The sequence below is a fragment of the Eulemur rufifrons genome, chromosome 9 (genome assembly GCF_041146395.1).
Source record: "Eulemur rufifrons isolate Redbay chromosome 9, OSU_ERuf_1, whole genome shotgun sequence".
Classification (NCBI taxonomy): domain Eukaryota; kingdom Metazoa; phylum Chordata; class Mammalia; order Primates; family Lemuridae; genus Eulemur; species Eulemur rufifrons.
In genome coordinates this window covers 42,038,635-42,064,116 of record NC_090991.1, presented here as the reverse complement: position 1 = coordinate 42,064,116, position 25,482 = coordinate 42,038,635, and the positions used below count along the sequence as shown (strand labels likewise).

Below are 25,482 nucleotides of genomic sequence, written 5' to 3'. Positions count from 1 at the left end.
ATAAATATTAATATAATACTGTACATCATCTATTGAGCAAATTCAACTAGACCTCTGAACAAGATGATATCCTAATGAAGGAGCAAGAACATACACCCCATAATCCTAATCCTACTGTGGCATTGGAAGTAGATTAGCATTTGCAGCCCAAGGCCAGTAATGAGTTAATAACTGAGACTACCACATGAAAAGCCTTTGGCTTCCAATTCTCAATAAAATACTTAGAAGTCCCCCAAAAGAAAAGAATTAATGGCACTGTGTTGTCTTGATTAGAAGAAATGGCTTCTAGGAGTCCCAAGGCCAGACTAGTGAGTCCTTGACAAACTGGACCCCCAGATATCAGTTGGTTAAAGTATCTAGGAACGATGGACAGATGTTAAGAGTTGATGCAGCTCCATTTAAAAATCACTGTAAATGAATGTTAATCAAGCAGCTTATAGTCCACTTATTCCCTTTGTCACTGTTGCAGTCAGAGTGAGATTTATATTAAAAACCTACTGCCTGAATTCTGAAAATAATATCTGAATGTACTAAAAGGAACTCAAAAGCTGGTATGAGTTCATCTATAGGATGAAGATGTCCTACCCATCAGAATGAGTTTAGAGCACATAAATCAGGAGGCTGATTTAAATTATAAATGTTTAGGATTTTATAGTTGAAGCTCACAACTAAATGAAAAATGTAGTGTCGCTGTTTATTTTTAGGTTTACAAGAAGTTAGGTCAAACACACCTCGCCCTGATGAATTTCTCTTGGGCTATGGATTTAGATCCTAAAGGAGCCAATAACCAGATTAAAGAGGCAATTGATAAGCGCTATCTTCCAGATGATGAGGAGCCAATAACCCAAGAAGAACAGATCAGTAAGTATCATACATATGATTTTGAATGTTTAGAAAGCTACCTTTTGCATAAGGATTGTGGGCTGCTCTTTTGTTTTTCTAACTGTGGTGTTTTCTTTATACCAAATGGAATTTTAGGGAAATTGAGCAGGGTGATATAATAATAAAATGCATATGGAGTCAGGTAATTAGTCTCAGTTCTGGATCTAGTTTGCTGTGTGACTTTGACAAATCCATTGCTGAATTTTACCTAGGCCTCAATTTACATTGGAATATGTAACAAATAGTGTCTTATCTGCTTCATAGGGAAGTAGTAATGGAGAAAAAGATGATAGATGTAAATGTATGATGAGAACATTATAAGTGCCATGTGAATGAATAATAAGTTTATGTACATTTTAAAGCTGCTGTCCCCAATCCCTAGGCTGAGGACGGTCTGTGACCTGTTAGAAACTGAGCAGAATAGCAGGAGGTGAGTGGTGGGCAAGTGAGCAAAGCTTCATCTCTATTTACAGCTGCTCCCCATCGCTGGCGTCACTGCATAAACTTCACCTCCTGTCAGATCAGCAGTGCCATTAGATTCTCTTAGGAGCTGGAACGCTAATGTAAACTGCGTGTGCGAGAGATGTAGGTTGCGCACTCCTTATGAGAATCTAATGCCTGATGATCTGCGGTGGAGCTGAGGTGGTGATGTTAGCTCTGGGGAGCGACTGCAAATACAGATTATCATTAGCAGAGAAGTCTGACTGCACAGTAAATATAATGCACTTCAATCATCCCAAAACCTTCCTCTCTGCCCCTCCAGCCTGTGGAAAAATTGTCTTCCATGAAACCGGTCCCTGGTGCCAAAAAGGTTGGGGACCTCTATTTTAAAGTATTGACAGATCTGTAATAGCGGCTATTGAAATTCTGTGTAGGTCTGGCAAATCTAAAATCCAAATACATGCCTAATATATATAAATTTAGGAGTAAAGAAAAGAGGAAAGAATGAAGAATACAGTTTAAGGCAGTAAATACTCCATCCCTAAATTGAGTATATGTCTTAATTAGTGAGAACCAAGACATTAATGTATCAATGTTTTTTAATAATAGAATTGAGAAATTCTGATGATAAATTCTGATTAGATGTCTTTGTTCCAAAAAACTTGGTGAAAGGCTTTAATTAAAATTATAATTCCAATAACCCTTTTTAAACTGAAGGTTACATTTTATATTTCTGTGGACTAGCAGGGAGTATCCTCAAAGTAGAGTCAGTGATTTAGAGGTTGGGGGAAAGAAATGCCAGTCTTTTTTTTATGTCTCAGAGAGCTAGCTAGTTTTAATTCCTAGGGTAGGAATAAGGAATTCATTAGGCAGAGGCAGTTTTAGTAGTTAAAACCTTAAAGGTAAAATGCAATAAACTAATCTCAAACCTGCTGTAAAATAAGGAACTTGAATTGCATTTTATTAAAGGACATCAGGATTTTTAAGGGCCTTGATTTAGGGTCTTATCTCTCTGAATGTAATGCAGTTTTCTTTGTTCTCATAAACCAACAAGATATATTTGCCAGATACCTTACTGTAAACTTTTGTTTTATTTTTAAAGTGGGAACAGATGAATCCCAGGAGAGCAGTATGACAGATGCGGATGACACACAACTTCATGCAGCTGAAAGTGATGAATTTTAACTTCTGGAAATCAGACTTTTGCAACTGGATGTGTGACTAGTGCTGACATGTTTCTTGTCCCTCCATATACTGAGTCTTCACTCTTAAACCGGCATTGTCATCATCCATCACTTATACCATGAGTGTGCCACTTTCAATGGACCCTGACTGTACACAGAATGAAAGGCAGTGCAATATTTAGCTGCTAACAACACTGGCTCCTTTACCAGTATGAATGACGATTAGTGGGGAAGGGTGGGGAACTTTCTTTTTTTTTTTTCTTTAATCTCCCTTTGTTGGAAAGCTATCATGGAAGGAAGAGTTATGTTTTATCTTGAAGGAACCATTAGATGTGGAAAACAGTGATGAACCAGAATTTCTTGGTCATTTTTCCAAAAATTTGTTTTTGTTTGGTTCTTTTCCTGATAAACAGAGTGACTGACCTTCATTTCTAGGTTCTTCAAGAATGGTGTTAGCAAGTGCCAGATGGAACAATAAAAGACATTGCCTATAACAGTAACCTGATTGCCAAGGAATGTAAATTACCTTAAACTTGCAGTGTCTCCTATAAACAAATGTAATGGGCATAATGGAACTCATATGTAGGAATCAGATATCCCTCCATATAGTGTATACTTATTCTTGGCAAGAATACTTCAATGTCTAACCAAGAATTTTAATTTATTCATCTTGCTTCAAAGTGTTGATCATTGTTGTCTTGGTATTGCAAACTTTAAAATTGTTCCTTACCATATTGCCTCTTCTCTTTGAGCTCTGTGGGATCACCTTTAACATTCAGAGATGACAGAGTGGTTCCCCATTGAAAAGCCAAAACAAGGCCCTTAATATCCATTTAAGATAACCATAAGAATCAGTATGAGAACACTAAAATGGAGAGACTTTAAGAGATCATGACAGTGAAAGCCTTAATACAATCAGAATTGTACCATAACCTCGAAGCTATATTTGTTCAAGACAGTGTCCCTTTGACTTTTCTGAGTGTTTAAGCAGAGTGCAAGAATGTGTGATTACCTTTGGTTGAGGTAATTTCCATTCTTTTTGGCTCTCTGCTTCAGATTATTTTCACTAATGTGAGTCACCAAAATGTTTACTGAGAGTGAGTAGTTATTTAGGATACTGGAAATTTTTAGGTGGGAAAAAAGAAACATTCTTATGAAGGAGACAAGTTCTCTCCTGAGTTGTCGTAATAGGTTGGTGTCTTTGGGAAATGCCACAATTTTAAAGATCTAATTATGCATATAAAATGGGAATTATCAGAATTTCACAGTAACAGATTTAAACAGTCTTAAATTGTATATCTTCCTTTATTGTAATGTTTGAAATTTTTAGAGAAACTTTAGTTGTTAACATTTTATTAAGTGCCAATGTCAGAGTATGACGAATTATACTTTCTTATGAATGACAGGCCTACAATTATTATTTTGGATTATTCGATGAAGGACAAATTTATCTATTGGTTATCTGTATTTGTTAGTCAAGCTGTGAAAATAAGGTGGATTACAAAAGATGTGAAAAAAATTTTAGCCTGTAGACTCAGTAATTTTCTATCATTTACTGTTAAACTTTTTATTTGAATGTGGATTAGATACCATTATAAATTAATTCACGTCAGAGTATTGGATTAGGTATTGGGTGCCAGAGAGGTATTTAACAAAATTTCCTACCTAAATCTATATGTATGTGCTGTCTAAAACAATAATTTATAAAGAAAAGGAAAAGTTGGGAATAAGTGAATATTACTAAAAATTCCCAGAGGCTAGCACTTGAATTCTAACAAATATTCCATTTTATTAACCATTAGTTATAAAATATTTAATTTTAGATTCTTTTATTTTTTTTAATTGGCAAATCGTAAGTCAGCTGTATAACAGTATCAAATTTAGAGTTTCGTAGAAAGCTTCGACCTGAGTTCTGTGTTACAAAGCCTGGAGAAAGCTAAGCTTAGAACATAATTTGCTAGAGTATAATTAGTTATCCTTTTATACTAGGAATTTATGTCCTGTGCCAGAGGTTGCAAGTCTTTCCTGGTACTGATTTTGAGACCAAGAATAAAAAGATAGTTGAGAAAGGCACATGATGGCAATGGCTGGTTGAGGGACACTTTCAGCCCAAGTTTGGCCTGATTTCATTTTTCCTCATACCTACTTTCAAAGACATTTAGAATTGGAAGCCTTATTTTCCACCTAGTAACTCTTTCTGCCTTTTTTCCTCCTTCTTTTTTTTTTTTTTTTTTTTTCATGAATGGGGATCAAACAACCAGAAGAACATGTTTTGGTCAAGCAAAATGTTTGCTTCAAATTTCAGAAGCTACTTTGAAGGAATTAAAAATACTAAGTACTTTGACATCTTTTTTTCTGTTTCACACATATACGTGTATATATATACATATATCTCCACACACACACTTTTATTCAGAAGTTATGTTGTGGCGTTGGATTTATTTTTCCCCTTGGAAATGGTTCTTAACTCTGGGATTTTAGAAGGTTGGAATATTTTTTCAAGAGAACAATGGTACTCAAAATAATGAAAGGTGGTCCCTACTTTTTCTGTATTTCATTACTTTAAAATTTTTATTTTTTCCGAGAACTGCAAGTAACATTTGAACCATGCTGCTGTTGTACCTAAAACAAAAACTCAGTGATAACCAGTATTTAGTCTATTAAAAATGCTCTTTTTAAAGAAAAAAGTTTGGAAGTCTCTGATTAGCCAGAGGATAGTATGGATCTTCACTGAGAAATACGGTGACCCGTTTTCTTTGTGAAAACCTGGGAAAATGCAAGTGTGGGTGTGATGTGTGTGTTCTATTTGCATTGAAACAATGTAATTTTGTGTCTTTTTGCTTTTCCTGACTTATTTCAGAAATTGTACAGTCTTGGGGGGGAGTCTTTTCTGTTAATATATTTGCAATTCATTAAAGGATATGGAAAATCCAAATAAATTACTTTTGAAAGCAATTTATAATCAAGTTGTTAAAGCTATAGAAGAGCTGTGCCGTCTGTATTTTTATAGTAAGGCACAGCAAAATAGTGATGAAAGATTGCAGTTTTATGTTCCACAAAAGTCTAGGGCAGTGTTTCTCTATTTTTTTTTTTTTTTTTTTTTTTACTTACGCCCTCTTTTAATATATTTATATTTTTAAATGCTCATACTCTTTTTAGTATTATTTGGAATTTTAAAATAAACACTATGACAAAAACGATGGTAATTTTTAGAATATATTTTTTGAAGCCCCTTAGGAGCAGCTGGAAATTTGCAAGTCAACTGCTTACTCTTTGATCATGTGATTTCTGAAATTCCTTTAAAAGGGACACAACGCTTTTTTGTTTCAATTAGAATCTATTTTTAAAAATCAAGATCTGAAAGAAGTAAAATATAGAAACTAAATTTTAGTTTGAAAATCTTTTATTTTTTTGGTATCTTGGAGAAAGTGTAGAGGGCTGAATGGTTTTATTCAGACTTGAGAAAAGGGCAGTAACAGGAAAAAACACATGAAGTGGGGTGAGCTGGGCAGATTTGAGGGAACAACTCATACTTTATAACCTTCCCTTTCCTGGGACCTGCCAGTTAACTGTCAGCTGAGCAAGGATAAATAGAAGCTTAGACATGGAACTGTTCTTTGACTTGTTTAGCTGCTAACTCATGGTTTGTGAAGTTTCAGTGCAGGTTTTATTTTTCTTCATAAGTGCAAACTTTGTTAAATAGCTACATCGAATGAAACCTTGCCCTGCATGTTGTGTTACTTGCTTTGTGGGCAGTATTTGCAGGAAAAGAGGTGGACACTTTTGTCATTAATGTATTTTCAAAACCTTGTATTTAGTTTTGGATTTCCTCTGGATGTTTCAAGTCATATCTAATCTTAACTGTTAGGTGTCCTCTCTAGCATTTTTCAATACATAGTCTACCACAGACTATCATAGAAGTCCAGGTTTGGCAGAGGAAACTTTGTTATTAATCATACATTCAGGTAGATCATATACTAGTCCTTTGCATGTGGGGCTTTGACCTGTATCCTGCTTCTCTACTCTTCTCACACTGAAACTGGAAGTATATTTTCCCTCTTTGAGTGACTAGAATTTTTTTTTTATTTTTTATTTTTTTGAGACAGGGTCTCACTCTGTCACCCAGGCTAGAGTGTCGTGGCATCAGCCTAGCTCACAGCAACCTCAAACTCCTGGGTTCAAGCAATCCTACTGCCTCAGCCTCCTGAGTAGCTGGGACTACAGGCATGCACCACCATGCCTGGCTAATTTTTTCTATATATATTTTTAGTTGTCCAGCTAATTTATTTCTAATTTTAGTAGAGACGAGGTCTCGCTCTTGCTGAGGCTGGCCTGGAACTCCTGAACTCAACCTATCCACCCGCCTTGGCCTCCCAGAGTGCGGGGATTACAAGCCTGAGCCACAGTGCCCAGCCTGAGTGACTAGAATCTAAAACAGAAAATTAAATCTTTAGTTTTCTTTTAGTTCTTTCCATTTTCATTACCAATTTTCCCCATCACAAGCATTCTTTTATATTCAACACTGTTAGAGAAAAATTTATGACATTTGCTAAAAAGGATAAGGCAGAACTTTATTCAGAGAGGGCCATGGACATAGGTGTAGGGACCACTGCAGCAGGGTCTTGCATTAGGGGAGAGAGATGGGACTCAACTCTGACTCCAATAGGGACAAGTGGAGATTTATGTCCAAGGAGCAGGGTGGGGTCAGTGGATGGAGGATTAATAAAAGAAAACATCAGGGATGAGGGGTTTCTGCCTAAACTGGCTTGATAGGATTATTGCTGAAGGCTGGCCAGGTGGATAAGATATCAAGGGTGGGGTTTTTTTGCAAAACTGATACAGCAGAATTGCTGTACCAGCTGGATTCTACAAGGACAGAGAAGGAAGCCCGAGGTCAAGCCTAGACAAAAAGGACTTAGGAGCCTGACTTAAGTTTTGGTTAAAGGAGAGAGTCATTGTCAACACTATCTAAATAGAATTTTCAACATGAGGCTAAAAGCTATGTTTGAATAGAAAATTAAAGACCTTGAAAATGTGTAACATAAAACATTTTTTTTTCTTTTAAGATAGGGTCTCTCGGCCGGGCGCGGTGGCTCACGCCTGTAATCCTAGCACTCTGGGAGGCCGAGGTGGGCGGATCGTTTGAGCTCAGGAGTTCGAGACCAGCCTGAGCAAGAGCGAGACCCCATCTCTACTAAAAATAGAAAGAATTATATGGACAGCTAAAAATATATATAGAAAAAATTAGCCGGGCATGGTGGTGCATGCCTGTAGTCCCAGCTACTCGGGAGGCTGAGACAGGAGGATCGCTTGAGCCCAGGAGTTTGAGGTTGCTGTGAGCTAGGCTGATGCCAGGGCACTCACTCTAGCCCGGGCAACAGAGTGAGACTCTGTCTCAAAAAAAAAAAAAAAAAAAAAAAATGATAGGGTCTCTCTTTGTTGCCCCGGCTAGAGTGCAATGGTGTCATAGCTCACTGCAACCTCTAACTCCTAGGCTTCTCAATCCTCCTGCCTCAGCCTCCCAAGTAGCTGCAATTACCGGCATGCATCACCATGCCCGGCTAATTTTTCCATTTTTTGTAAAGATGGGATCTCGCTATGTTACCTCAAAATGATCCTACTAACTTAGCCTCCCCGAGTGCTAGGATTACAGGCATGAGCCACTGTTTCTGGCCTATAAAACCATTTTTAAGAAAGAAAAAAAATACATACTGTAGCAGAGTAGTCGCCCCTCCTCCCATGGATATGGAAGGGTTATATTGATGGGGGAATATGTAACAGAAGAAATGGCTTGAAAAAATGGCAAAAATGTTTTGTTTCCTTAAGACATCCTGCACTCCTTTTGGGGAACTGGGACCTGCATTCCTGCCTCAGGCCAGTGGTTAGGAGGGGCAAGGGAATGTCTTTTGTTCTTTGTGCCACAGGAGATGGCTCAAGGGAATTGTCTGGATAGGCATCTGTCATGAGACCGTTTTAGCTGAAGATGGGATTAATCCCGGTGGAGGTCTAGAGATTGTCTTAGTCAAAGATGAGATGAATTAGAACCTTTAAAAGTTTGGACGTGGTGGCTCACGCCTGTAATCCTAGCACTCTGGGAGGCCGAGGAGGGAGGATTGCTTGAGTTCAGGAGTTCAAGACCAGCCTGAGCAAGAGCGAGAGCCCGTCGCTACTAAAAATAGAAAGAAATTATCTGGCCAACTAAAAATATATAGAAAAAATAAAATCAGCCAGGCATGGTGGCGCACGCCTGTAGTCCCAGCTACTTGGGGAGGCTGAGGCAGGAGGATTGCTTGAGCCCAGGAGTTTGAGGTTGCTGTGAGGTAGGAGGACGCCACGGCACTCTAGCCCGGGGAACAGAACGAGACTCTGTCTCAAAAAAAAAAAGAAAAAAGAAAAAAAAAATTATAAAAAAAGAAACCTTTCTATTGCTAGTTTTCATCATGACCAGGTTTTGCAATGTATTAAGAAATTCTTGTTGAGATTTCTGGGGCTGAGAACAATAGCAGTAGCCTAATTATTAATACAAATCTCTCCCTCACCCACTCAAAACAACCATAAAATCAAGTAGAACAAATAAAAACTACACAGGGCTCATGCCTTCAGTACCAGAACACTGCAACTTCAAATTACCTGTCAGTAGAGGAAAAAACTCACAACAGGGATCCTGTGTGAATAATAAGCAGCCTGTGGGTGTGGAGGGTGAAGAAAGAGGTAAAGCACTCCATGGGACAGAGCAGAATGGAGTAAAGGGCTTAGAGGACGCACAGACTCTCCAGGGAAAAAAAAGTGAAATGAATGTAAAATACTGAACACAGGTAGATTATAGCCCTGGCTTTGGGGAAAGGTTTGAAAATGTGTAGGACCAGGAGTGGCCACCTAGTAGAAGCAGTGTTTCTGGAGGAGAATCAGTTACAAGGAGAGCAGTGAAAGGAAAAAGGGGGAAATGTAAGACTAAAAGAAAAGAGAAACAAGGCACACCAAGCTTTTCTCCCACCCCCACCAACAGAATCTTTAAGCTGCACAAGAGGGCAGAACTGACAAATGAGGGCACTCAAATTAGGAATTTTGTGAATGGAATGATTTGGAATAAAGTGGGCCCACATCCATACACAACTATTGCAAAAGGTTAGGAAATGAAAATTAAAGGTTTTCTGCTGATGAAGTCTCCCCCAAAACCAACCACAAAGCTAAAGAAAAAGAAATATCCTTTAAAAAGCATACGAGAGTGCTCGCTTCGGCAGCACATATACCAAAATTGGAACGATACAGAGAAGATTAGCATGGCCCCTGCGCAAGGATGACACGCAATAAAAATTAAAAAAAAAAAAAAAAAGCATACGAGAAAGTGGAAAGTCACCTTAAATTGGAAAAAAAAACAGGACAAATGTTGATAAATTTGACTACATGAAAATAAAAACGTTTTGCATGGCAAAAGCCATAAGACAGATAACAAACTGGGAAGAAATTTGCCCATGTACCACAAATAAAAGGCCAATAACTCCTAAAGTATAAAGAATTTTTTACACTTTGGGAGGCCAAAGTGGGAGGATTGCTTTAGGCAAGGAGCTTAAGACCAAAAAGTAAGTAAATAAACTGGGCATGGTGGTGCATGCCTGTAGTCCCAGCTACTCGGGAGGCTGAGGCAGGAGGATCGCTTGAGCCCAGGAGTTTGAGGTTGCTGTGAGCTAGGCTGACGCCATGGCACTCTAGCCCGGGCAACAGAGTGAGACTCTGTCTCAAGAAAAAAAAAGGAAAAAAAAAAAAAAAAATAGAATGGGCTGTCCCACAGATCCCACAGCCCCAACTTTTTCCCAGAAGGCTTGCCTTCTTGCAGACTCTCATCTAAAGCACATCTCAGCCTGGCCTAGGCCCACTTAGCCACAGATTAGTGACAGAAATTTTAGAACAAGGAAGGAATACAGGATTGTCCTTGGGGAACTCTCGAGTTTCTAAGCCCAATTTCAAGAAGGCTGGAGAGGATTACACAGGGTATGTTAACTAGGCAGATGGGAATCTTGAGGCTGTCTTAGAATTCTATCTACCTACCATACTGGACTAGCTTCCCCTCCTTCCAGAGGCAGATTCATGATGAAGCTTATGCTGCTTAAATTACAGGTCTTTTTTTTACTTACACGGGCCACTGTGAGGGCTGGGAATAGCTAGGAGTTAGAGAATGTTCTAGGCAGATAGAAGAAGCTAAGTTTTGATAAAGTGTTTCTGCATAAGCATTTCTATGCCAGCATTTCTGATTCAAAAAGAAAAAGACCTAAAATCTCCAGTATTTGTTATGATTTCTTTTTTCATTCTAAATAAATTTTGTACCTTCTTACCTAAAAACAAAACAAAAGAAAACAAAACAAAAACATAGCATTTGTCCCCAGTGGATCACTCCAGAGGTATTATAAACATAATAACCATATGTTGCAAAACAAAAATTCAGGACATATTACCTAATACTCAACTTTTTACAAAGGCATGGAATACCTGAAATATGAACTGTTCTTTAAAATCTGGAATATTTGGTTGTCACAGTTGCAAGAAGCCACATTTTATTCCCTGCCTCATTCCTTTCCCTTTCTGTGCAAATAAAGAACAATAAAATGAGAATGATTAAACAGACAGATCAAAACTTTGTGATTAGCAACAGGTGAAAACACACAAAAATGAACAACACAGAAGCTGTCCTTGCCTTAGGGAACACTGTTTCTAGAGAAGAGGATTACTGGATTGTGAGGTTTGTGTGGACGGGGATTATGCTGAAGAGATAGAGTTCTCATAGCTCCCCACTGCTGCCCACATACCTTGCCTCCTCCACCCCCACATACAATCTCTTCCTTTTGAGGCCATGTCACCAAGCTACGAGACCCCAAATCCATCATCCACCAACCTTCCATTCATTCCATGTTAATTTATGGTGTGGGTATCTTCCTTTCCATCGCCCTGGCTAGCTCTAACACCTGTGCTTCATCTTTCCTCAATCTCTTCAACCCAGTGACCTTCCAAGCTGTAGCAGCCCCCACCCATGACCAGGCCCTGGACCAGCTCCACTGCCAAAACTCGAGCTCCCAGCATTCAGCTTTCCTGCTTCCTTACTTGCATTTCCTCCACTCTTCCATCTTCTGGAAGCTAGATCCTGTTAATCTTTTTTTTTTTTTTTTTTTTTTTTTGTTAATCTGTCTGGATTTTGCTTCCTTCCTAACCAGTTTTGGCTTCATGGTCACTTAAACAAGAGTCACAAACTAGAATGCTGTCACAGGGCTAAGCAGGTAACAAAAATTGAGTGATGCAGGTCCAGTGTCTTAATCTCCTCAGGCTACCATAACAAAATACCATAGGCTGGGTGGCCTAAATAATATAAAACCTTTTCTCACAGTTCTGGAGGCTGGAAAGTCTAAGATCAAGGTTCCCAAAGAGTCAAGTTTCTGGTGTGGGCTCTATTCCTGGCTGCGTTCTCACATGGCAGAGAGCTGGAGAGCTCTCTTGTGTCTCTTCTTATAAGAACACTAATCCTGTGGGATCAGGGCCCCACCTTTATGAGTTCATTGAACCTTAATTACTTCCATAAAGGCCCTATCTCCAAATACAGTCACACTGGGGGTTAGGACTTCACCATATGAATTTGGGGGGAGACGCAATTCAGTGCACCGCACCCAGGTATTGAAGATATTACAGAGGATGGCAGAGATTGTGACAAACTAGAGAAGCACAGGCCTGTCCTACAGTTGTCACCCAACCCCATGTTGCCACATAGTAGGGGCCCTTCACATTAACTGTGCTGTGGGATGCTTTCCCAATCTCATAAGGCCTGTGAATCCCTTCTTGAAATAACATTTTAAATGCATAAAATAAAGCACGTATATTCAACAAACAAGGAACAGAAGGAAACTTCCTCCACCCAGTAAAGACCATCTATAAAAAACCCACACATAACAGCATACGTAATTTTAATGATGGAAGACTAAAAGTTTTTCTCCTAACGTCAGGAACAAGACAAGAATGTTCACTCTTGCCACTTCTGTTTGACATTGTATTGGACGTTCTAGCCAGGGCAAAGAGAAATAAAAGGCTACAGATTGGAAAGGAAGAAATATAACTATCTTTATTTGCAGATGACATGATCTTGTATATAAGAAATACTGAGGAGTCCACAAAACTGTTAGAACTAGTAAACAAATTCTGCAAAGGTGCAAGATGTAAGAGTAATATACAAAAATTACTTACTTTTTTTTAAATGGGATCTCACCAATCCTCCTGCCCCAGCCTCCCCAGTAGTGTGCCACCACGCCTGGCTAATTTTTCTATTTTTAGTAGAGACAGGGTCTCACTCTTGCTCAGGCGGGTCTCCAACTCCTAAGCTCAAGCAATCCTCCCGCCTCAGCCTCCCAGAGTGCTAGGATTACAAGCGTGAGCCACCGCACCCAGCCTATCCTCCTTTTAGATGAGGAAACTGAGGGTCAATGCCTAAGCAGCTTGTCTCAGGCTCCAGATTGTGGGCTTCAGAGCTAGGCTAGGGTTCAGACCCACATTTTGCTGCTCAGGTTGTGACCCCGGCCTACTGGTCAACTTCTGAAACTATTTCTTTTTTTTTTTTTTTTTTAAGAGACGGGGTCTGGCTATGTGGCCCAGGCTGGAGTGCAGTGGCTATTCACAGGTGCGATCCCACTGCTGATCAACAACGGGAGTTTTGACCTGCTCCGTTTCCGACCTGGGCCGGTTCACCCCTCCTTAGGCAACCTGGTGGTCCCCTGCTCCCGGGAGGTCACCATATTGATGCCGAACTCAGTGGGGACACCCGATCGGCATAGCGCACTACAGCCCAGAACTCCTGGACTCAAGAGATCCTCCTGCCTCAGCCTCCCGAGTAGCTGGGACTACAGACGCGCACTACCGCATCTGGCCTGAAACTATTTCTGATGCCCCACAGACATCTCAAACCCAAAGTGCCACAAGCTACACCTGCCTCTCAAATCTTCATTCTCTCTCTGTGTGAGAAGCACCCTCATTCCCTTCCTCCTTCTGTTCCAGGGGTCACTCAAAGCTAAAATCTGTAAGTCATCTCAGCATCCTGTCCCTTATCCCACCTGCAGTCATCACACCCTAAATACCTCTAGGCTTTGGCACGTGCTCTCCCTTCCCCGCTGACACTGTCTTATTGCAGTTCCCTGTGGTTCCTCACCTGGCTTTCTGCGGTAGCCCCTAACTTCTCTCCCTGACTCCAGTCCTGCCCTCTCTGAACCATTTTCTCATATCAACCAGGGTGATTTTTCTAATATGTAAACGTGACCACATCTCCTGCAGACTTAAAACCTCTCAAAGGTTGTTCACCATCTCACGGGTGAAGCTTATCCTTCTCTGCATAACATGCAAGTACTCTGCAAATTGACCCTACCCATCTCCGGGTCAGTGGTTCTTGGCATGTGGCCCTCAGACCAGCAGCGCTTCTTGACAGGCCCACCTCTGACCCACCAAGTCACGATCTCCAGGGATGGAGTTGAGGAGATTATTTAAACAAGGGTGGTTTTTATGCACATTAAAGTTGGAGAACCACTATTCCAGATTAATCTCATCTGGTTTCCTTTCGAGAGCTCTATGATTTGGCCACACTAAACTATCAGTTTCTGGAAAGTGGTAAGCTATCCCTCACCTTCTGGAAGTTGCACCTGCTATTCTGCCCCCATGCTTCCGTCTAGGTCAGGCCTCACCCCACTCCTGCTTTGCCTGTTTTTGTCTGTCTTTTCCACCTCTGTGTAACACTTGAAGGCAGGGGCGCCATCTTATTCATCTTCGCATCTCCAGGGCTTGGCAGTGCCTGGCACACAGCAGCTGCTCAGTAACTATTAATGAACATTGAGGTTGAGATGAGCAGAAACCTAATTGCTAAAAGCAGGGAACATTCAGCTCCAGGAACTGATGATGGAGAATGCAGAAGCCTGTGCCATTAACTTAGGAATGAAGAGAGTCAATGTCTACCCGCCTGCATTTCACTCCAGCCTTCCTGGCTGTCTCTGCCCAGTGATCTAACTAAACTGGTGACAGTGGGAATAAAAGGATGTCATAGATATGTGATACTGTAAAGGAAAACAGATGCAAATGAGTGGGTATGGGGGCAGTCTATACAGTTCAGGGTCTCATCTCTTCTTATATGTTAATCCAGAAGGGCAGAACAACAACAGCAACAGCATTAGCCAACCTTTATTGAGCGCCTACTATATGAAGGATTCGCTCTGTTAATATTTACAACAACCATGGGAGGTAGGTATTACTGAGAAAACAGACACAGAATCATTAAATATTTGCCTAAGATCCTATAGCTGCAACATGGTAAACCCACTGCCATTGGAACTTGCTGTTAAGTGAGTTACATGGCCCCAAACTACATGCCTATCCCTGTTGCACACAGACTGAGCGGTCCCAATGAAGCTCACAGGCACAGGTGAGTGAGCAACCAAACATAAGCAACAGGTCTTTTTGATAATGGTTCAGGTGTATCACCTTCAACTAGAAAACTCGAGGCGTTATTATATCACAAGATTGAAATGTTATTGTTGGGACAATAAAACTGGGGGGCACAATTTGCTTGCTCTCCTAATATAAGCACCCATGGTCACCTGAAACTCATCACAGTGTGTTGTAACTATTTGTTGAAGATGGAATTTGGTTTTCCTGTTCGCTGCTGCTCCTCGGGTTTAGCACCCGCTATGTGCAAGGCACTCCAAACTAGGGCCAGGCTGGGACTGGCGAATCCGGAACCAGCAGAAACTCCTTCCATTCACCTGCTCTGTCGAGTCACCACCATTTTCTCTAGTTTCTCTGTAAAATACTATATAGAATTCTATGTATGGAAACTTAAAAAAAGATCATTTAAAATGTTTATTTTTAATAAATGATACATTGACATAGTTCAAAAACTTAAAAAAATTCTCCTCCATCTCATTTGCCAGCTACTTGTTTCCCCTTCTTGGAATCAGCTGGTATATTTAATTGTATATCCTTCCAGAAACATGTTTTAAGTGTACAGAAGTACATATGTAAAGACATTCTTTTTCTTCTTCCTTATACAAATGGAAACATGTCATAAACATTGACATTGGCCGGGCTTAATGGCTCACGCCTGTAATCCTAGCACTCTGGGAGGCCAAGATGGGAGGATTGCTCGAGCTCAGGAGTTCAAGACCAGCCTGAGCAAGAGCAAGACCCGCTTCCACAAAAAATAGAAAAATTAGCCAGGCATCGTGGCGTGAGCCTATAGTCAATCCCAGCTACTCCGGAGGCTGAGGCAGGAGGATTGCTTGAAACCAGGAGTTGGAGGTTGCAGTGAGCTGTGATGACACCACTGTACTCTATCTCAGGCAACAGGGCGAGATTCTGTCTCAAAAACAAAAACAAAACACTGATACCTTTTTTCCCCACTTATATCTTTGAGATCATCCTCTAGCAGTACAGGTAGGTAGGGCTTCCTCTTTCCTTTTTCTGGTTGGATACTATTCCATTCTATATTTGATAATAACCACGCCTCAATAATGACAATAATATTAGATAGTTATGTAATAGCTGAAGGCTATTCTAAGAGTTTTATACTAGTATATTTAATCCTTTTAACAATACGATAAAATAGGTATTATTGTTATTCTTATTTTACACCGATGGAAACCGAGTACTTACAGTTTAAATAACTTGTCGAGTGTCACACAACTTGTCATTGAAGGACAGGACCAGCTCCTGATTTGTGGGGCCCAGTGCAAAATGGGCTCTCTTGCTCGAAAAGTAAGAAAAAGTTCCCTAATGGTACTAAAATATAAAGGTTTTTTTCTTTCTTTTGCCATCTCTGTCTTGACTTGTTATGGTGTTTATTTGCTATTTAATGTTATTCTAAGTAAAGAAAAATTAAAAATTTAAATCATTAGCATGAATTTTACCATTCATCTTTACATTATACAAAGCCAGTTTCACAGAGCACTTAATCTGTATGTTGAATTGCCAAAATTTTACAATTCGTAATTTTTTTTTTTTTTAAACAGTCTCGCTCTGTCGTTCTGGGTAGAGTACAGTGGCATCATCGTAGCTCACTGCAACCTCCAACTCCTGACCTCAAGCAATCCTCCTACCTCAGCCTCTTGAGTAGCTGGGACTAGAGGCTCATGCCATGATGCCTAGATAATTTTTCTATTTTTTGTAGAGACGGAGTCTCATTCTTGCTCAGGCTGGTCTTAAACTCCTGAGCTCAAGCAATCCTCCTGCTGTGGCCTCCCAGAGTGCTAGAATTACAGGTGTGAGCCACCCTGTCCAGCCTACAATTTGTATTCTGTAGCTTATACTTGCACATGTGTTTTGTTCTTATCAGGACAGTGGAAATGCTATACAAAACTAACTCAACTGTTTTGATTTCACTTCTTGACTCATCCACGACCTACCAGCACTCTGTGCCTTCAGCTTACTGATGAATAAGGAAGGCCTGAAAGGAAAAGGAACTATGGGTTGCCTTGCCTTCCTTTTCTCTTTTTGTCATCATTTTCAGCATAGGTGATTGGCCAATATAGAGAAATAACACAAATAAGGAAGGATGTGATATGCTTCCTTGGTCCTCATGTTTCACAGAATGCTACTGCCTTCTTTCTGAGTTTGAAGCCAGTCCTCGCTCAAATGGAAAGCATGGTCTCTCAGGGTTGTCAGTGTCCGGCTTACTCAGTCTCAGCCCTATAAGTAACACACTTACCTTGAACTCACTTTGAGTCTTGCTGAACTTCCATGCATCATGAGTCGACCAGAATTCTGTGCTCATGGGATATCACAAAGGCTATATGCAAATGGGGCAGCAAATTGTGCATATCTCCTCAAAAGTAAAATTATTAAGAATTTCAGGCCGGGCGCGGTGGCTCACGCCTGTAATCCTAGCACTCTGGGAGGCCGAGGCGGGTGGATCGCTCAAGGTCAGGAGTTCGAGACCAGCCTGAGCGAGACCCCGTCTCTACTAAAAATAGAAAGACATTATATGGACAACTAAAAATCTATATAGAAAAAATTAGCCGGGCATGGTGGCGCATGCCTGTAGTCCCAGCTACTCGGGAGGCTGAGGCAGTAGGATCGCTTAAGCCGAGGGGTCTGAGGTTGCTGTGAGCTAAGCTGATGCCACGGCACTCACTCTAGCCTGGGCAACAAAGTGAGACTCTGTCTCAACAAAAAAAAAAAAAAAAAAAAGAATTTCAAGATGGCAACAGCAAAGCATGGGGCCTTTCTGAATGTGGGACCCTGTGTGACTGCACAGGTCACATGCCCATGAAGCCAACCCTGGTGACAGAGCAGGATTTGAACCATAATTCATTTAACCAGTCCTACAATAAAGTGCATTTAGGTTTTATTTCCTCCCATCCTTTGCAGTGACAAATGTTTCTTAAAAAACAAACAAGCCATTAACCATATGTATATAGGGTATTGTGCTCACTTCAGCAGCACATATACTAAAGCTGGAACGATACAGAGAAGATTAGCATGGCCCCTGTGCAAGGATGACACGCAAATTTGTGAAGCGTTCCATATTTCTTTAAAAATATTAAAAAAAAAGGAAAAAAATACTAACAAAGTACCTTGTGAAAAAAAATGTATATAGGGTATCAAAAAATTTAGAAGCAGGGAAAATATTTATTGTACTTTTTTCGTTTTAGCTAATGTCCTCTGATATAATCTTAATTATATTCTCTTGTTGAGATTCTATCTTTTTTCCCCATGAGCAACTCTGTGATAATCATGAAATAAATAGCCCCATGTTTCTAGACTTTTCAGAGAATGTATCAGTAGGATAAATTCTAGGGCACTAAACATAGTAGGTACTCAATAAATGCTTAGGCGAATGAAGGAATAAATTACTAGAGGTGGAATTGCTAGATTAAGGAGTATATGCATTTGTAATTTTGATGGTTATTGCCTAATGCTCTCCATCGATACTGGAACAGTTTAGGTTTTCACCAGTGATGTATAACAATGGCTATTTCCCCACCCCATTGCCAACGCAATGTTAGCAAACACCATTCATCTTTGTGATCTGTTAGTTGAAAATGATATCTCAATGGAGTTTTAAATGCACGTATTTTAGTGAAGTTGATCATGTTTTCTTTCCTTTAAGGGTTATTTGTGTTTTCCTTTTGTGAAATTCTGTCATATACCCATATACTTTGTCCATTTTTCTATAGAGATTTCTTACAAATATATTTTTATGGTGAAATATAACACGCACAGAAAAGTATGTAAAACTATTTTTGTACACTTTAGTAAACAGTTATGCAGCAAATACTTGTGTCTCCATCCAAAAATGGGTACTAATACTACTGGTCAAAAACTAGAGCTCTGTCAGCCTCTTAGAACCACAATTTAACTATTCTATGCGTGGACATTCGGGGTGCTTCCAGTATGGAGCAATGTGGAATATGCTGCTATGAATACTTTTTTACAGTAATCCTGATACTTAAAATACAGCATTTCTTCATAATATACATCTGGTAGTAGGTTTGCTAGGATATAGAATACGCCTACCTTAAATTTTATTAGATTATATCAAAGTCTTTTCCAAAGTGGCTGTACCAGTTTACACGCCCACCAGCAGTGTACAAGGACTGCAGATCTTTATTGATTTATATGAGGTCTTTATATATAGCATTATGGAAATGGAAATTAGCCCTTTGTGATATGAATAGCAAAACCTTTTTTTCTGAGTATACAATAAATACCTTTAAAGAGACACTGATATTTTTCCCTAGAGGAATGAAAATGTACCTGGAAAAAATGGAATACTCTAAATTAGAAACCTTTAAATGAAAAAACAAGTGTTCTGGGTTAACCTTCTCATTGGTCTTAATTTGCTATCATCCCTGTCATTAATACAAATAATCATACCAGAAATGTTCCATGGAATACAAGATGCTAAACATAATAATAATGATAGTGAAAAATTGATTGTTTAGGCCAGGCGTGGCGGCTCACCCCTGTAATCCTGGAACTCTGGGAGGCTGAGGTAGGAGGATCACATGAGCTCAGCAGTTCGAGACCAGCCTGAGCAAGAGTGAGACCCCATCTCTACCAAAAATAGAAAAATTAGCCAGTCATGGTAGCGTACACCTGTAGTTCCTGTTACTTGGAGGCTGAGGCAGGAGGATTGCTTGAGCCCAGGAGTTTAAGGTTGCAGTCAGCTATGATGACACCACTGCACTCTAGCCTAGGTGACAAAGTGAGACTCTGTCTCAAAAAAAAAAAAAAGAAAAGAAAAAGAAAAAAATTGAATGTTTAGCCTGTGCCAGACACTTTTTAAATTCATCAAATGTATTAACTAATTTAATCTTCACAACAACCTTAAGAGGTTGGTGCCATTTTTGGCTCCATTTCATAGATATGAAATAAGGAGTTGGACTGAAGGTGTTTTCTAGGATTGATTTAAGCAGAATTATTATAATAAACTCAGAGAGAAGATTCTTAACTGACAAAGATATTTTCTTTTTGTAATTTGTTTCCTTCTTGTGAATAAATGATACCCCATCCTGGGCTCCTTTTCCCCATCCATTCAGATCTGCAATATGCCTCAAGCTTTCTCTCTCTCTGTCTCCCTCTCTCTCTCTTTTTTTTTTTTTTTTTTTTTTTTTTTGAGACAGGGTCTTGCTCCGTCTCCTGGGGTAGAGTGCAGGGGTGTCAGCCTAGCTCACAGCAACCTCAAACTCCTGGGCTCAAGCGATCCTCCTGCCTCAGCCTCCTAAGTAGCTGGGACTACAGTTGTGTGCTACCACACCTGGCTAATTTTTCTATTCTTTGTAGACATGGGGGTCTTCCTCTTGCTCAGGCTGGTCTCAAACTCCTGAGCTCAAGTGATCCTCCCTCCTCCACCACCCAGAGTACTAGGATTACAGGCATGAGCCACCATGCTAGCCCTCTTTTTTATTTGAAGAAAGACAAGATGTGTATATCTTTCTTCCAACCCATACTCACATTCCCATGTTCTTTGTGTCACAGGGATGTCAGACATCTGCAGGCAGGATTGGGAACTGGATAATTTTTGGAGCCAGAAGAGGAAGAGACAGACAGGGCTGAGGGGACATGGGCATGTGGAGGGTGGGAAGGATGGGTTTCTTAGCCTGTGGTCTACAGATTGGGAAATACATGAACTTAGAACAGGAAAAATAACATGCCTTTATTTTTGCTTAAGTCCAACAGAAAATTAGCATTTCCTTTAGTTATGAACGGAGACAAGCCACAGTAGTATTAGCAGTACCTGTGATCTTGTCACCAATAAAAATCAAAGATATTTTCGTATTGTATTATAGTTAATTGCTTCTCAACCTTTTGGTTAAGATCAAGTATATATTACAGTTGATGAAGACATCTTAAAATAATATTTATGCTCATTTATGACCTCAAAATTTTGATGGTCAGTAGGCCTGTCATTATTTATTACAATATTAAAAATACATGTACTACTATATTACTGTTTAAAAAATATTTTGAAAACTGTGTGTTAATATAGTTGTTTCCTTTGAATTTCTATGTATTTTTGTTACGTATTTAAAACATTCTGAGGCTTCTATATATTTCACCAGACTGCCAAAAGAGTCTGTGTCATGAAAAAGTGAACAACCTGATTTACGGATATTTTGTTGGTTTTCATGCTTATTGTCACATGGTTATCAGAACCTAAAGAGGGTTCCTGTAGTGAGCCTCAAGGCTCTCACAGTTTTATATTATTCTGTTTTTCCAGAGACCCTTCCTCCCTTAGCTTTTATGCCTCTTCAATATCCTGGTTCTCTTACCTTACTGATCCTCTTTCTGTTTCTTTTTCATTCTCCTGACTTTATTTATTTTTGAGACAGGGTCTCACTCTGTCGACCCGGCTAGAGTGCAGTGGCGTCACCATAGCTCACTGCAACCTCCAACTACTGGGCTCAGGTGATCCTCCCTCAGCCTCCAGAGTAGCTGGGATGACAGGCGAGGGCCACAGTGCCCCACCATCCCCCTGACGTTTACTGTGGCTATCTCATTACATTTTTGGGGGGGAGTTCATCCTTTAGTGTGTCATAGACCACCATCTTTAGTCAGAGAACCCTAAATCTTCTCTGGTCTAAATTGTCCAACCTCTCCCCAGTTCCATAAATTCCGTTGTCTCTGGGACGCTTCCATTTGGTTTCACCCTTGGTATGCGGAACTGAACGTATTAAAAACTAACATTCCTCCCCAAATCTGCATGTTGTGCCAATTTTCCTGGACAACTATCTTGTCTGTCCACTGGTTTTGCGACCTTAGATAATTTTAAAAATTAAATTAATTAATGTTTTTGCATCGGAATGTTTATGAACGGTACAAAAATAAAGATACAAAGGAGATGCAGTGAGATGTAAGTCTTCCTCCCATCTGGTTCCCTGGCCACTCAGTTCCCCTCCCAGGAGGTAACCAGTGTCACCAGCTCTGAGAGTGATTTTTGATTCCTTCTTATATCGGCTATATCTGAAGTCGGTCCATGTCTGTTGAGATGTATGCCCTTTCCTTTCCAGGCCCTTGTGACCTTATATCTGGTTGACTTCATATATAAATATTTATACGCGTTTATTTTATATACCTATATAAAATCTCCCCCTATGGCCTTCCGGCCTGAGTTTTCATCACGTTGCTTCCTGGATGTAGAGCCCAGGGCGTGTGGGGCAGGGGTTGGGGGTGATGTAGAAGAGAACCTAAAGGGGACTTAGGTAGAGGTTTCAGAGTGACCAACTGACGTGAAGCTCTGCTGGGATTCCCACACCCATTCTTTCCACCTCAGGCCCTCTTCCAGTCCTCTCGTCCAAATGCCTCTTGTTTTCAAGGGCCCAGACAGAGACAGAGACAACGAGATACACAGAGACAGAGACGCCGAGGCACCAGCATCTCTCTCCCTCTTCTGTCCCGCCCCACGGCTCTGACGGACACCAGCTCTCAGCCAATAGTGTCCACGATGTGCTCTGGGAGGGCGAATGAGAGACAGAGGAGGGCGGAAGATTTCCCCGCCCCCACTTCTAGGCTTGGTTGAGCCGTGCAGGTAGGTCCGGGGCTGGGGGAGCCGCCGTTGGCACTGGTGCCCTTAGGGGGTGGGGGCACTAGTGGGTAGGGGTGATGGTGGGGAAGGGGAGGCGGCCCCGACCGGGGGAGCCTGAAGGAGCGGCCCGGCCAGGAGGCGGGGGATCGAGGGGCCCGGGCAGCGGACGCCGCCGAGGGCCCTGGAAGCCGCTGGGCTGGGGGAGCGGGGACGCGTGTGTGGGGCGCAGGGACCCCCGCCCCGCGCCCACCCGTAGGCCTGGGCCGCCGGCTGCGGGCCGAGTGGCCTGGGGGCCTGGCTGTCCCGGGGGCGGGCCGGGGCCGGGGGCGCCGAGCGGAGCCCGGGGCGCCAGGCCGAGCCGAGGTGGGACGGACCGACGCGGAGAGGAAGGGAGGCTGCATCCCTCGGGCCGCCCCTCCTGAAGCGAACCGGGGCAACGGGCGCAGGCGCCCCTGCCCTGAGCCCACTCCCCCATTCGCCCCCTCCCTAACAATGGGAATAGGGCAGAAGGAGTCGCCCCACTGCGGGAAGGTTGGGGGGGTTGGTTTGGGACCGGGGTCCAAGGTGGGGGGAGGGGTGAGAACTCAGGCTCTCCTTTCTCCTCTCCCGCTGTCTTTGCGGGGGGGCGGGGGGGTTCACCGAGGGACTGTGAAACCCGCCTGAGACTTGGGTCAGGAGTCATACTCCCCCTCCCTCCCCCCAAATCCGATGAGCGGTGAGGAAAGTGATGCCAAGTCTTTGAAGCCGAAGTGACAAACGCATAGCAAGAACAAATCCACTCTGGAGGTTTTTATTTTTTATTATTTTTTAAAAATGAGGGTACTTTTCGACATTTATTTTTAAAGAGGTGGGTGCTGTTATTTTTGTCCCTACTCGGGCAAGCCTCCATTTTAAGCGAAGCAGTAACTGGTTAAGCTGGAATTTTATTCAGGCCTAGGACTTGAACAAGGATCCCACAAGAGGTCATTTAGTCCATCCTCCTGCCTCCAGGCAAACTTACCTTCTTCCATCCTCACAATTAAGTCGTTTGGTGTGCTTTTAAAGATCTCTAGGGAAGAAGGGTTTTTTATTTGCTTATAATACTTCAGTCAAGATAGATTTTATTTTTCATGTAGAATCAGCTCTGAAACTTAATTTAGCTTAAACTTAGGGCAGTTGGAATGATCAGAAAGGTTTTAATTTGCTAAATAAAATTCAATGTGGTAAGGGTTTTTTTAGATGGTTAGTTAACAAATGACCTTTCAATAATGTTTATGAAGTCTCCTGGATAATAATTTTTTTCTCTCTGGGATTTTGGTTTTCCAATTCTTTGATAAACAATTTTACATTATTTAGAATATATGTTACATGTTTATTTCTCTTGTTAGGTAAAGTATTTTCATACACATATGGAGATACACATACACACATTTACCCTTTTCTAAAGGGGACTATATTTTGTATACCTTTTTAGCATTGTGAGGGAAATAGTACTTCAAATCTCTGCCAAGATAGCTGAAACTTTGCATTTTCTTGATTATTTTTCAGTCTAAATGAAAGTCCTCTCTTTCAGATACCTTTCTTGAAACAAAAAAATTTCCTACCTACTCCTACTTGGTGACTGAGGGAATTACTAAGACTCTCTTCTTGTTCATTTCTGAGTATTGTCTGAACTATTCCTGACACTATGAATGCTATTTGGATGCCTCTTAAGGTAAGATGTGTTATTTTTTCATTACCAGCCTCATTTTATTTATTTTTCTTTAGAATTGAGAATATTCTAATTCTTGAATGTGTTACTCTTCAATCCCTTTATTTGGCTCTCCTCTTGCCTCCACTCTTGTATTTGCTTCCTAGGATCTATTGATTACACCTTACTTTGTGTTGCTACTGTTCTTGATTATTGGTGTTAAAATATTAATGAAGTTCGCAAATTACTTCCATTATAATGATATGATCATGTTTTTAACTTTATGACAACTTACATAGTTGTAAAGTTGTGTTTAATCCTAGTAAGATGGGTGGCAATTCAGACATCCAGGTCCACTTTCAAATAGGTACTTTAGAGTCATAGGTACGAGGGTGTGTCCCACTCTTGCAAATCAGTAGCTGATTCATGTGTTACAAAAGACATGTCATTAACCATTTGTTTACTCTGAAACTTCATATAGCATATTAGAACATTCTAAGACCTGCTGGTTTACATGTGTGACTCTTTGGTGAGTCCTCCTGCTGCTCCCAAGTCCTTTGCATGAGATTTTATACTATTTTCCTCAACAGGTAGCACTTGTGCCAAGTTTCATCTCACTGGGTAAAATCTCCTTTGGGCAGTGTGGACAGGTGACCTTTAGATGAAAAAGCCCCTGTTGATGTGGTGGAAAAGCCCCAGTCTGTTTTGGCTTCTCCAATCTCTCATATTTAGAGGGCCAAAGAACTCTCCATTAGGACTCAATAGAGGGTGAAGCTGAAGACGTATGTAGGGAGGAAATAGGAGGAAGGATGGAGAAGGATGAGGAGTGATAGAAGCCTTTCTCCAGCTTCACCTTCCTTCAGAGTTGGGTAGTAGCATGATTAAAGTGGTTTTGTGGTAATCTGCTCTGTGGAATTCCAGATTGATGCAGTGGATAAATCAGAAAATAATGCAGTCTGTGTAACCTAAATATTTGGACTTGTGGGAAATCTTTAGGTAATGTAGACTGAGTTCTCATCTTCATTTATATTTCAGCTGCTATTGTTGGATAATGAGTGCACGTTAATATAAAGGAAGCCAAAGTGGCACAGTTTTTCCAGCCATTCTCCCTGTAGAATTGGAGGGGTTACATGGGTAACACAGCCAGAAGTCCTGAACCCATAAAAATTGGGAGGCCTGTGTAAGAGTGTTTCTACTTCTTAGCAAGTCTTTAGTGCGAGGACCTGGTGGCCTCTGTACTCTTTAGGAAGCAGGCAAGGGGATTGAGATCA

General features: G+C 40.9%; 2 protein-coding genes and 2 non-coding genes across 12 annotated transcripts in view; all 4 read left to right on the top strand.

Annotated features, from left to right (window-relative positions):
* Positions 1–5,388, top strand: part of CDC27 (cell division cycle 27) — a 62,653-nt gene extending 57,265 nt beyond the window's left edge. For all 4 annotated transcript variants that reach the window (XM_069482749.1, XM_069482748.1, XM_069482746.1 and 1 more), the window contains exons 18-19: positions 705–861; positions 2,426–5,388. In XM_069482749.1, the coding sequence (XP_069338850.1) occupies positions 705–861; positions 2,426–2,508 (240 nt within the window). In that variant the 3' untranslated portion in view covers positions 2,509–5,388. The remainder of the gene's footprint in view (positions 1–704; positions 862–2,425) is intronic.
* Positions 5,389–9,732: 4,344 nt separating this feature from the next.
* LOC138392699 (U6 spliceosomal RNA) lies at positions 9,733–9,840 on the top strand. The gene has a single exon (XR_011234985.1). It is a non-coding gene; the product is annotated as a U6 spliceosomal RNA (small nuclear RNA).
* Positions 9,841–17,938: 8,098 nt separating this feature from the next.
* Positions 17,939–18,045, top strand: LOC138392686 (U6 spliceosomal RNA). The gene has a single exon (XR_011234972.1). It is a non-coding gene; the product is annotated as a U6 spliceosomal RNA (small nuclear RNA).
* Positions 18,046–22,518: 4,473 nt separating this feature from the next.
* Positions 22,519–25,482, top strand: part of KANSL1 (KAT8 regulatory NSL complex subunit 1) — a 184,432-nt gene continuing 181,468 nt past the window's right edge. For all 6 annotated transcript variants that reach the window (XM_069482744.1, XM_069482743.1, XM_069482742.1 and 3 more), the window contains exons 1-2: positions 22,519–22,545; positions 24,095–24,235. In XM_069482744.1, coding sequence (XP_069338845.1) covers positions 24,213–24,235 — 23 coding nt within the window. In that variant the 5' untranslated portion in view covers positions 22,519–22,545; positions 24,095–24,212. The remainder of the gene's footprint in view (positions 22,546–24,094; positions 24,236–25,482) is intronic.